The sequence below is a fragment of the Corvus brachyrhynchos genome, unplaced genomic scaffold, assembly GCF_000691975.1.
Source record: "Corvus brachyrhynchos isolate BGI_N302 unplaced genomic scaffold, ASM69197v1 scaffold14, whole genome shotgun sequence".
NCBI lineage: Eukaryota > Metazoa > Chordata > Aves > Passeriformes > Corvidae > Corvus > Corvus brachyrhynchos.
This window is the reverse complement of record NW_008239110.1, coordinates 3,856,537-3,869,462: the sequence shown is the minus strand read 5'-3', so window position 1 is coordinate 3,869,462 and position 12,926 is coordinate 3,856,537. Positions and strand designations below refer to the sequence as shown.

General features: G+C 33.6%; 1 protein-coding gene across 6 annotated transcripts in view; it reads right to left on the bottom strand.

The window, feature by feature from the left end:
• Window positions 1-12,926, bottom strand: part of GRIK2 (glutamate ionotropic receptor kainate type subunit 2) — a 360,593-nt gene that overhangs the window by 247,519 nt on the left and 100,148 nt on the right. For 5 of the 6 annotated variants that reach the window (XR_001863755.1, XM_017739572.1, XM_017739571.1 and 2 more), the window contains exon 2: window positions 348-515. Coding sequence is in view for 5 of the 6 variants with exons in the window: in XM_017739572.1 (XP_017595061.1) it covers window positions 348-515 (168 nt within the window). In the remaining variant the exon portion in view is untranslated. Of the gene's footprint in view, window positions 1-347; window positions 516-12,926 lie in introns of those variants that run through there. The other variant, XM_017739569.1, reaches the window with a different exon arrangement.

Genomic DNA, 12,926 nt, shown 5'->3' with positions numbered 1-12,926 from the left:
AGCAGAATTTGGGGGAACTTGGCTTTTTGCTGGATAAAGTCTGGAGATAGTGTTTTCTCACTCCAGAGGAGCTGATCTCAGAAACATCCAAGTCACAATGTTCAGCAAAATTTATTTCAGATTTTAAATATTTAAGGCAATAGATTTTAGATAGGGTCAGTGGGAGCAAAAGTGGCGGTGTACTGTCAAACGGTTACCACTACAACCTTTAATAAAGCAGCTCTTTAATGTCAGCAGCAATAATGTCACAGTCTCATTGCACATGGCTTCGTTGGATAGACATTTTTTCAGGTAAGTAAACTGAATCCTAGTTCTTCATTAAAAAAATTAATTATGCAAAAGGTTACCTTTTTTGGATGCTTCAAAACTGTCATAGAGATTTATCTTTTGTGTGTCGTATGTTAATGTGGTGTTTGGCAGAAGAGTTCTGTTTCTGTTGATTGTGTTCACAGCAAATCTGAAGGCTAATTCTTCTGCTCCCATTGGACCAGATTCCACACACTCAAAAATGCCTCCTGGTAGAGGGACAAAGACAAAAGAAAAAAAAATTAGTAAGCAAAAAGGGCATAAAATAACATCTTTAATCATCTTTTTGGAAAAGATCCATCAGCCTGAAATATTTAATTTAATAAACCTGATACAGTGTAACTCATGATTTTTATGAGCTTTGAGTCAGACAATAAATAAACCAGCAAAAATTAGGACTTACTTTGAAGAAACCCTGTTCGTTTTTTTCCATACAATACTCATTTTAGCATTGTGAATTGAAAAAATCTACCTTTATACATTAAACACAAAATTTAGAAGAAAAACAGGAGAGAGATGAAGGGTATTTAATTATTACATAGCTACTATTACTAAAGTTACTATTTTATACAGCTAAACTTGAAATGAATACATTTGCCCCTTTCAGATCTTTCACAACCTATGTGTGTGTGGCAGATGGAAAGGAGACTTCTGGATTCTGACTTTCTACTTATAATACATGAATAATGAATGACAGTTCACTGGAAAAAAAACATACAAAGGAGCATGGAGCTGGGATGCCTCAAATTGCCTCCAGAAATCAAAATTATATTTTAGCATGACTGTTCGATTGAACTGACAAATATGTTGAGCAAAAAGTTCAGATTTTGCTCTTTTGCCCTGAACTGCATGTAGATGCTAACTTCATTGTCAGTAAATACAGGAATCCTGCATAACCTCCATTCTGCAATGAAACCATCCCACATACGGCATGCTACCAATATATGTAGGATAAGCCCCAAGCAACAAAGAATTTCTAGAACACTTCTGAGCCAACCTTAATCATAAATGAAACAAATATGTTTGTGACACAGTGCTGCACTTCAGCCTTTCTCATTGAGATATCATTGCCCATGGAATGTAAATTTATACATACTTTGGGGTAGTATAATTTATTCTTGGATCTGGAAAGGACAAGGGTATTGTGACAATAAACATAATTTGAAGATATGTCCTTACGATGGTGACATGGAATGCCTCTAAAATGACCAGCATCCTTACAGTCTCTTCAGCCCTCATGCTAACAGCCATCTGGCAATACTGAGGGACAGACAATGGCCATCGTCTCAGGATCACTAATTACAAGCCAAGCATTGTGCCTCTGAAAGAAATAATACTCATTCACTCTCTCCTACCTTGTATTTATTCATTTCCAATGTTGCCACTTGGACTTGAACTGCCCAAAAAAAATTTATTCAAGACCGCTACTTTCCCAGAAAGAAGCTCTCAGAATCTGAATATCCAGCGACTGGATCAAACTGAACTTCAAAAACTGCAGTCAGTTTGTAAACGGTCTTGTGAGTAACCAAGCAGATAAACTGTTGGTAAAGCAAAAAGTTGTGTATTTAGTATTTACTGATAATATTAAATATAAAAGGCTTTTCATTTTGCAAATCTCCTGCCTCTTGCAACCCATTTCTCACTACAGAATTGAGGGGTTAACCTTTTTTTGCTGCGGATAAGCCTTTTAATTTCTGGCAAGAGCCATAGGAGCAGATGCTCATATAATACTACTTTAACAGCACAAGCCCTAACCACTGAGATAAGATGTTACTAATAATTATTTAAGCATTAGTCATTTCAAACTGGAAAAGAGGCAATGATGGGAAAGGCAGACTCTTAAGAAAAAATTAAAAATCTAGGGAAATCCAAACTGATTGAGCATAGAATATACACACACACACACACATATATATATATATAAATAATCAGTAACCAATATTTACAAAACTGGAGGAGCTAAAGCTAAAGAAACTTAGATAATTTTCAAGTAAATATATAAGCCTCGTACAATTTAAAACTGAAAAGAATGACCATGTTTATTCGCACAATAATGGAATATGAACATGAAAGGCAACCTACTGCTTTTGAAGTTAATGGGAGTGCTCTGTTCAGGGAAATATATTCTAATAGACAAGATTATGTGCTGCTAAGACTTATAGAATCTAAACATTGCCATTCAAATGGTGACATATGGGAGGATAGTATTTTGATTTGGGGAAAATATTTAAAAATTGTTGCAGGAATTTAAAAATTATTAGTAAATTATAAGTGTAGATATTCAGAGAAAATAAAAAGACATTTCCATAAACAAAATTAAAATTAAGATAGATTTCACAGGTTTTTCAAAGACATCTGAAGGGCAGTTATTCAAATATATTTGAATAAACCAGTATCATACAAACAATTACAAAAAAAATATTATATCCTAAGATAAAATGCCTCAATAAAAAGAAATAAACATTACAGTATCTTTCTCCTCCTGAAGTTTTTACAATGGAAGATTTCTTCCGTAATTTCAATGTGTCTGAAGCTCAAGACAATCTTCCTTCTTTATTCTTGCATTTTTCATTATTCTGATTTCTAAATCCTCGGGACAGGGACTTCCATGTCAAGAATGCAGGCACTACTTCCAGCATAAAAAAAATAAAAAATGAAATTTTATTTTGACCTTGCATATCTAGGTAACTCCTAATGTTAGTGGCAGTCCACCATATAGTAAGACAATTTTTTTGAAGATGGTATATCCTGTGAGTGGCCATGATATGTAACTGCCCACACGCACCATTCAGTGGTTTCTTCCCTCACTCACTGACTTATTCTCCGTCCCTGTGATAGAAAAAACCAAACCTGGCATCATGTGATCTGTTTGTTTTGGGGTATATTTCCATTTCTAAGGAAAAGAGAAGTAGAATAACCTGTTTCTGTTGGTCTATGATTAGGATATTTTGCTCGGAGGAAAGAAAACATCTTCTGCTCCTGAATGTTTTCATATTTTACACTAGGTAGACACTGAAATTAAAAATAAGAACCCTAGAGGAATATAAATTAGACCATATATTTGAAGTTTCCTGACTATTTTCTAACCTGTAAGTTGTAAGAAATCCACTAGGTTCCTTTAATTTCAGTTTAGTAAAATATATAGTAAAATATTTCGGATGCTGGCAGATTCACCTTAACCTTCACACTAAGAGACTCAAATCAACTGATTCTCAAAAGTGCTCCATGTCCTACTAATTTTCAAAATGTCTGAAAATGCCAGGTTCCTCAGTAGTGAATACAGCTTTGGCCAACCTGATACAGCACACAGGGCAGCACCATTGTTTAATTGAATGTCTAAACAGTTTAAATTGAACTCGCCCACTAAGCAGAGCAGGAGCTTAGACAGACACACGTCTGCGTTCTGAATATCAGAACATATTAAAAAAACAGTTCCTCATTCTCCAGATGGAGAAACCTTGTAAGTGTGCTTGGAAGTCTGTGTATTAGATGTTTCCAGGATGCTCAGCAAAGAGACACAAATGAGTTCAAGCCTTGACAAGAATGAGAAGTTTTAAATTGTGCTTTTCCATTGCTGCACAAGAAATAGAAACTTATTCAGTAACTTTAAACTAACTATTTTGTTCCTATATTTGTTACGGAGTATGTATATAACAGCAAAAAAACCCCAACTTTGAGAATTTTAAAGACAATGTCACACAAATCCACTGGCTTAATACTGGGAGACAAGCCATTAATTACATCTCACTTTTTTAAAAAATGGAAAGGAAAATAAAATAATTGGCTTTCCAGTTCAGATATACTCAATTATGAAGGGATATTGGTATCCTGAAGCTGCCATAGCATATCCTGTCATGTTGTTCCCTCCCAAGCAGGCTGTTCTTTACTGCTGCTTTACTTTGTATTCAGGACAGCCTTATTAGTAATCAAATTGAGGAATGCACGGCAAGCCTTCAGATAAGCAGACTGAAGAGTCATAAGTCTTGCCATTGGTATGTGGACAAGCAGCCAAACCAATTCCTATCTCTCTCTAACAGCTCAAAAAATGCAGGTGTTGGGATTTGGGGTTTTTTAAACAGAGTTTATAGACCCATGATAGGCAGAAATATTAGTTCTCAGACACAACCAGCAGCACATCCTGGAGGAATAGGCTGCAATTCCACTTCTACCTCAAAACAGAGAGAGAAAACGTAAAAGCAGTAAAAAAAATATATAAGTAAGTCTTAACTTGTTTCAGTGGTCTCATATATGGCTTCTTCATTTACAGTGTTAATGATAAGGCAGTTTGTCTCTGCCCTATAATAGTGACACCAGGGAATATGGGATCACGCATCTACAGCTCAATCTGCAGCCCATGAAGTTTTATAGGCTGTGTACAGTAGGTGACTGCTGTATAGATGAGCACTTCCAATTTTTACTGTCACAATAACCACTTAGATAAAGCTCACCCGATTTTTAGGATGGATCAACACCTGAAGAATCATAATAATGAGGAATATTTCAGACATACCAATCCAAGCCAGATAAGCAAGAGCAATTGAAAAATATTCTCTAAATACTGCATCTTTGAAGTGACACCTGGGATAATTCAAATTTCCTGTTAAGGTTGATATGAAAGAACTGCTTTTAGTGTACCTGAAATCCACTAGGATTTTTCATTAGCTGTCTCTATTGAACAAAATATTTATATGACCAAGTTCTTTTACCATAACAAATAGGAAAAAGTCAATAACCAATGTAATACTGATATGATAACAGTTTCTTCAGAAACAAAAACCATTGGAAAAAAAAAATAGTAATATTTTACCAAAAAGGATATAATGTAGATGTCCTTACTATTTTCCAAGGAAACAGAAAATCTAAAATAGTTTATAATTATGAAAGTCCAAAAAAATTTGTCCTGAAATTGTTCAAATGAAAAAGTCTGCATTTTCCTTCAAAAAACTGTAGTAGAATTGACATTTGTTTTTTACAAGTCATCCTGGTTTTCCCCAGTTTTCAAATAATTTTCTTAAACACAAAATCCAGAGGAAAAAAAAGTCAGCTTGCTACATGTCTTGGCGAAAATTATTCCCCCCCAAAAAATGTTCCTGCTCTAAAGTACCTAATTTCACAAATAATAGGTTAACCCTCTGAATGATTCAATTTTCCATTTCTATTCCGCAACAGGGCCCCCTTGGAAGATCACCATCTTGTGTATTTTGTATTATCGTCTCCATGTAACATCTGACAAAACCCAGCAGAAAGTACAAAACTGCTTAACTGCACAAACCACTAGATAACTAAAAGTTCCAGAATAAGTTATTAGGAAATCTCTGCTCCTCTTACATGTACAGAACTTTTGAAATAGTGTCATAGCATGAAATCTGAGCTACTGTTACCTACTTGAAAAAATCCTCATTCAAGCGAGCTTCAAAAGTATCCAAGTAGGACTCCAAACAAGCTAATAGCTTATCTGGCTAATATTAAATCAAAGAATTTCTCCTTTGTTTCCAGAACAGTCACAGTCACCTGTTTGTTTCATTAGAAATGAATGCTATCTAATTGCAGCTTCAGGCTATTTTGCAGTCTGTGCCCTCTGAAAAATTAAACCCTTAAACATGTAACAGAAGGCCACATTACCTCAGATCATAATCTATCAAATCAGGCGAAATGAAGCTTACAGACTACTTGAAATTACTTAGTCTAAAATAACTGCTTTTAATAATATTGCAAATGTATGAACTATTCACACAAAATTAAAACTTCCATGGTTTTTAAATGTGGAACCAGGATACAAAAATTAAAAAATCATTCACACATAACATTTTTCACATTAACAAAGTTATGGAAAATGTAACATTAATCTTAATTTTATTTTTAACTGTGATTTCCTTGAATGGAGATATAAAATTAAGTTTCTTTTTTTCTAATATCAAACCAAGTGGATAGAGGTCTTGCACATACACACACTACTTATTAATAGCTATACATTTTTTAACATCAAGCCATATTATCAACATGCACCAATCTGCACAAATTTACTGACAGTTATGAAGATCTTTATTAATATGTTATAAAAACTAGCATCTGTCACATGTGACATGAACACTATTTTTTAATGATATACTAACTCTTTAAACATAGTAATGTAAACCTCTCTCTTAGGTAACATTAAAAATGGGACTGAGAGCCTGAACAAAAATTGATATTAAAGCCCAATAATATTTCTTCCCATCATTTTACTTCGAAAGCATACAAATATATTTAAATTTTAATACTAAATTTATATTAAGTTCTATAGGAACTTTGAATCTAAGATAATTATGTTGCTCAGATCTAATCCTGATGTGACAAACAGAAATCTCTTTTTTTTATTATTTCACATTCAGAAAACATGAACTCTCAGACAGGTTTTGTTTAATTAGATGGAAAATTTGGGAGAAAGGAGTAACTGCTATCTGTGATAAACAACTTTTTAAAAAACTGTTTCAAGACAGAATGCAAGCAATTCTATCTGGTATTATACAATTAAAATATATGTTATATCTGACATGTTCCAATTTTGAAACTGGCCATTTGGTAATCAGAGCCAGTGATTGTGCAAGGAGGTACTACATGGAGAAGACAATAAGTCAAAAGCACATTACTGAGAGCTCAGAGGATGGTATTACACTACAGACATTTACAGAGACGGAACTGATGGCTTTTTGGAAGTGCGAATGGACTACACTTCTCCAACAGAGGTATAGCCAGAAGGCAGTGAAGAGGCTCATCCAAAACACCCAGTATCACCGACATGGCATGTGTGGTACTGCAAGGAGTGGGCATGGTAGGTGCTGAGCTACAGTGACTGATCGAGGCTGCTGGCTGAAGGCATTTCGGCCCTAACCAAGTGTGCTATTCACTGTACTGATAATCCTCTTTCAGGTCCTGTTATGGATTTGAAAGCTATAGAGGCAGTTCAAAGAACTCCTTAAAGGTTGATAGCTTAAACTTGTGCTTCCTATAAATACAGAACAAAATTACATCTTAGCCATTTCTGTCTGGAACAGGATTTAAGAAATTGAATCACTTTCAGACAAGATGTTAAAAATTAATGAAAAATTTTCTTCTTTACAATGTTTTCCATAAAGTAATGTAGTTTATGGAATTATAGATTTAGAATAAAGTAATGTGAATCTGAACCATACCATGTTTTTATTACTTCTTTTCAAAATTGTATTGAAAGCTTTCTGAATCTCACAACAGGAAAAATTGAAAAGGATTACTTGACAAAGAAAATGCTGGTTATTTGATTTTGAAGCTGGTTTTATGTGGGTAAGGCACTGCGGAAAAAGACAGCACCCTTCAAAAAGACAGCATCCATTCTGAGTGCACATAGGGTTTGGAGGAAGGAAGCAGGATCTGGAATTTTAGGGGTTTACTTTAATTGCTACTGATTTCCTCCACTATATTGGACAAGAAGCTTTTCTTAAAAATAAATATTTCATCCCAAAACATCTCGACATTGCAATACAGGCACAATTATTGTAAAATCTAACATGTTTTGAAATAAGATACAATTTCTGTTAAAGGCATTCATGGAATCAGTGTATGAAGGCATGATCATGGGATCCTGCAAATTTTGCACTATAAAAACTATTAACTTCAGCATCTAAGTTATATTTGAATTGATATTTTAGTGTAGTTGCATGAAACTGACAACTTTAAGGCATGTCAAAATCCTTTTAGGATTTGAATTATCCACTAATTTAATACAAATAAAACTGTATCTTTTCTGATTGTGCAATAAAGAACAGGCTAAATAATCAGTCAATGTTAGGTTTATGTTGCTAATGTTAAATAACAAAAGATGGAGTTTGGTTTGTTTTTCTTAAATGTAAGGAAATAATAAGGAGTCATATGAGGACATAGTAACTGTGGATCTCATTTGAACAAAAGTTTCCTTACCATATAAAACTGGTGAAAAATGATTTAAAAGCTAAGTACATACAAATGATAAGTATCTTCAAAATTGTTTTAAATGTAACTGGAATTCTACCATCTTCAAGTCAGACGTGACAAACAACTCACATCAGAATCTTCCCTTTCATCAGCATGGTTCCAAATATGCTTAGAAAATAAATAAATAAAATACAGCTTTAAAAGATATTACTAGGCTGAAATACGCATTATACTTATACCTCTTTTGATAGCATCTCTATGACTGTCACTCCTCTCAGTCAGAATACCAATAGAGCACGAGTAAAGATGACAGATAAAATAACAATACCTGAACACATTCTTCTACAGTTTTAGAATCTACTATCCATAAGATTTCTTCCTACTTCAAGGGATGTACATTAGCTTTCTCTGACATGCTAAGCAATGTATTACAGAATACACTTGATAATATCAATGTAATTATCACACTCACATAATAATTAGCCTCTCATGATTCACAGTAACAAAAGGAAACAAAATACTAAATTAAGTCTGACTACAAAAGTGGCCTCAGGAGATTTTACTAAAACGTGCTTTTCCTTACTTTGAGTAACAAAATGTTTTGAACTGCCTTAAAAAAACATGTTTGTTTCTTTCCCTTTTTTTTTTTCTAGAGACAGTCAATACCCAGATGAAAAGCTTCTAAGTATCCATGAAGAAAACTTTTTTCTCCAAAACTTCTTTAAATGAGATAATACGCAAACTTAAATGCCTAAATTTTACAGAAATAGTCTTACACTGGCCGTTATGAAAGTTTTATGTCTGCTTATAGGCTACTTGCTAGGCATTTACCATCTTCTAACTTTCCTACTTATAAGTCTAAAGATAAATCATAAACCATTTCATTTCATTCTAGAAAGAGTCATAAAATGTATTAAAACAGTGACACAACCAGTCCTCTAACCTCATCATACAAACCATAGAAAAAGGCTAACAATATTGCATCAGGACAGGATTTCTATTTTCCATTATGCTGCATGCTATTTGTCTTCTTAAATGTTAGTTTGTGTCTGGAATCACATTTGAAAAGCCAAACCATACACAGACAGCGAACGAAATTGTATCCAGGTTTTCACTTGCTTTTAAAATAAAAGTGGCTCACTTATAAGAAATAAGTTAACATTAAAAAAGTAAACGTATTTTGAACTTAACTCCTACAATGTTGTGCTAAATAATACTAATATGTCCACATGCAAAAGCTGGAGAAAAATGTGGAGATTTTTTGTTTCGGTTTGGGTTTTTGTTCTGGGGGGTTTTTTTTCAGTTTTGCTTTAATAAGATAAAAGAGAGTAGGGACAGAATGTCAAATTTTACCACAATTTTTCAAGCAGAGTTTAGGAAAGCCACATATCTAATTTCTCCAAAGAAATTCACAGAGACCATGGTTAGACAGTTACCACAAATCACTTCAAAATTCCTGGAAAACAGAAGGGTTTTCAGGAACTAAAGACATCCAAGCAGGTAGAGATTATACTTCTTATACTGCATTATAAGAAGCTCATGCTTGGATCTCTCAACATATAAAGATTAAACAGAAAAGGGCTTAAACTTCATAAAAGTCAGAAGACTCTTAATTAGTAAAAGCTAAATGTGCAGCTTACATGGAAAGACAACTTCAATGAAATATACTGCTTGTGATCATGTGGGTTTTGGGGTTTTTTTTTTTTCAAAAGTCTTGTTAAAGCATTTGCCTATAAAACAGCAAACAAATTCCATTATACACAGTGTTCAGAACGATGTCCTACCCAGCAGACAGCACACTTACACGCAACATAATTTTCGACTTTTACTGAAGATAGGCTGCCGCACAGGAATTTTCAGTTTGCAAGATCTAAAAAAACAAGAGCAAGCCTGAAATGATCATATATTTCTGTGTGCCTCTGCTAGTTATAAAAGAGGAGCCAGCCCATGATTTCTAGATTATTTGCTTCTTATCCAATCAATTTCTTGTAGAAAATGCTTAAATAGGAGGGAAATTCAGGGCCAGGACTCAGGTTTTCTTCATGAGTAATCAACAGTCCCAGCCTTTAGCTTCCAACTTGCTTTCTTACTTAATTCTTTGATTCCTGCCACAATACCAGTGCACCTTAACAGACTGGTGTCATATGGTCAGGTCTCCTTCTGCTTGCCCTTTCTGGTTAGGTAATTTCTAATGCATCTTCAACTTCAAATATCAGCATGTGCTAGCCAGGAGTACCTTCAGGGTCAAATCCCAGTTATCCAGATAATTTGACTCATTCTGCTAAGACCAAGCAGACAATTTAAAGGAAAAAACCAAACAGTGCAAGATCTAGAAAATGAGTATCACAAAATACGCAATTTTTTTCTATAGGAAAAGAAAACTAAACAAATTCTCACACTTGAGCCTATATAAATCCTGAAAATAAATAAGGTCCTTTTCCTCTTTCCAAAAATATAAAGGAACAAAAACTTTCTTAAAATTATTCACAAAAGCTTGAAATTGCAAAACATTGTAAAAAATCCATTTCATTCTTAAAATAAGAATACTCAATGTCATGACTTTGGACATTAAAGAAAGCCAATAAAAAGTTCATTTGCAGTCACAAAAGACTAAAATTTGAATCCTGCAAATGGATAAACAAAAAAAAAGCCTGACCTATGGCCTACCAAATGCTGTGACCACCATTAAAGTAAGTGAAATTTTAGTATCTGGATCCCTGTGCAGAATCTTCTTCAGAAATTAAATATTTAAATAGTTATCACCAGCTTTAGGATGACTTTTTTTATTTTAGTGCTTAATATTCAAATGTTTAGGAGTTTGTAGATACTTAAGTGATTTTAGCAAGTTCAAAAACTGTATTTTCATATTTTTCTTCCTTCTCTCAAGAATTCCACGCAGAGCATCATTCAGTAACCTGAAACAGTTCTTATTTTCTAATTTATTCAAGGGGAAAAAAAAAAGGACCTAAAAACCTATCTAGACTGTATATAAAAAAATATACATATGTATGTATATATGCACACATATACATCTGTGTAACAAATGCAGAGCACCAATATCATTCTATGAGTGGTATGAACTATAAATATGAACAATCCCTATTTTTATGCTTGTATAAAGTGAGAAAAAAATATTTCAGTTATTTTTATATTTCAGGAAAATGCTTTCCAATCTTTCGTTTGCTGCATCATGTTTGCCTTACTTAGTAGTAATTCATTACTACTTCCTACTGCTGCTGTATTACAATGTATTAACTGGAACTGTTTATTGTTTCCATTTTGCCCTTAGACCTATTGAAACATAGATTTTCTTCAGTACTGCTTGAGGGATTTTTGCTTCTTTTCAAGGTGTTTTCTGACTGTATTACAATTGAACAGTTGGAAATCACTGCTATGGAAATGCTATGAAATTCCAGGAAAATTTATAATAGTCATAAAAGATTAAAAACAACAACAACAACAAAAGAAAACCCTTCAAAATCAGACTGATGGATGAGTTTTAAATGTGACAAATGCAGTTAAAATAACTAATGTTTCTCTTCAGTACTCAAATGTTCAGTTTCCAAAACTGTTTACATTAGAGAGTTGCTTAGAAATTAAGTCGTTATCTTTTCATCTTAGCAACAACCTCATCAAAATCACTTTTGCCAAAAGTACTACTACCCTGATTAAAGTACGGTGTGTGCTACTATGAGCATAAGGCTTAGATACTTAGAAGCAATTTTCAGAAGACCAAGGTGGGTTATTGAATGTTATTTAGAAAAATCATCACTATTTCTGTACGAACTTGGGTTGGAAAAATGGATATTTTTGTATTGTCTCAATAATTACCTTTTTGCGTTTCTGCTGCTAAATTGAGCAGATTTAATTTTAAAGTTTCAAAAATGCATCGGTTCAGATTTCTTGAACTTGTCTATTTCCTAAGTTACAGCAACGGTGAAGCTTACTCATTTTGTAATGTGGCCCAGACAATTAAAACCTCAGTATGACTAATGCAAACAAGCTTAGCAGAAGAAATTTAGACAAGGCTCTCCACAAAATGACTGAAATTTACTATATCAATTCCATAAATAAAAGAAATACAAATTTAAATTCTCTTCTAAATATTAATAACAAATGAACAAGTTTTGCCACAGATACATATTTCTAAAGTAATTTAATGTGATAAGTATCAATAAAAAATGTGTCAATGTATATGAAGTTTGAGTGCTTCAGAAACTAATGATTTATGGCACTCTCCTGCGAAGAACAGATTCCAGCAGGCCCTTGAAGTAAAGAAGCAAAAATGTTTAATGAGGGTCAGTTTCAGTATGCTGCATATCACAGATACTGAGTCACATCTCCAGTGATAAACCAGCAGTGTTTAATTCACAGCCTGCAGTATTATTATTGGAGGGTCTGGGGGAAAGTGTCATACACAAGCAGAAGGTAAAAATACTTGATCTGAAGTACAGAGATACTGAGTACCTTACACTCCTCTCTCATTTGCAATAAATTTGACTGTCACTTGTATTTCTAAATAATTACCCAATTAATCTTTTCCATGAGATGGAAGGTGTTTATATTCCTAATGATTGAAATGCAATCTAGATGTGCAAATGATTCTTCCACAGGATATACCTTTACTCTGTTTCCATCTATATCTCGAAATTCAGAACTAGTTGTATCCAGAGTTTGGGTTTAGATTGATCTTC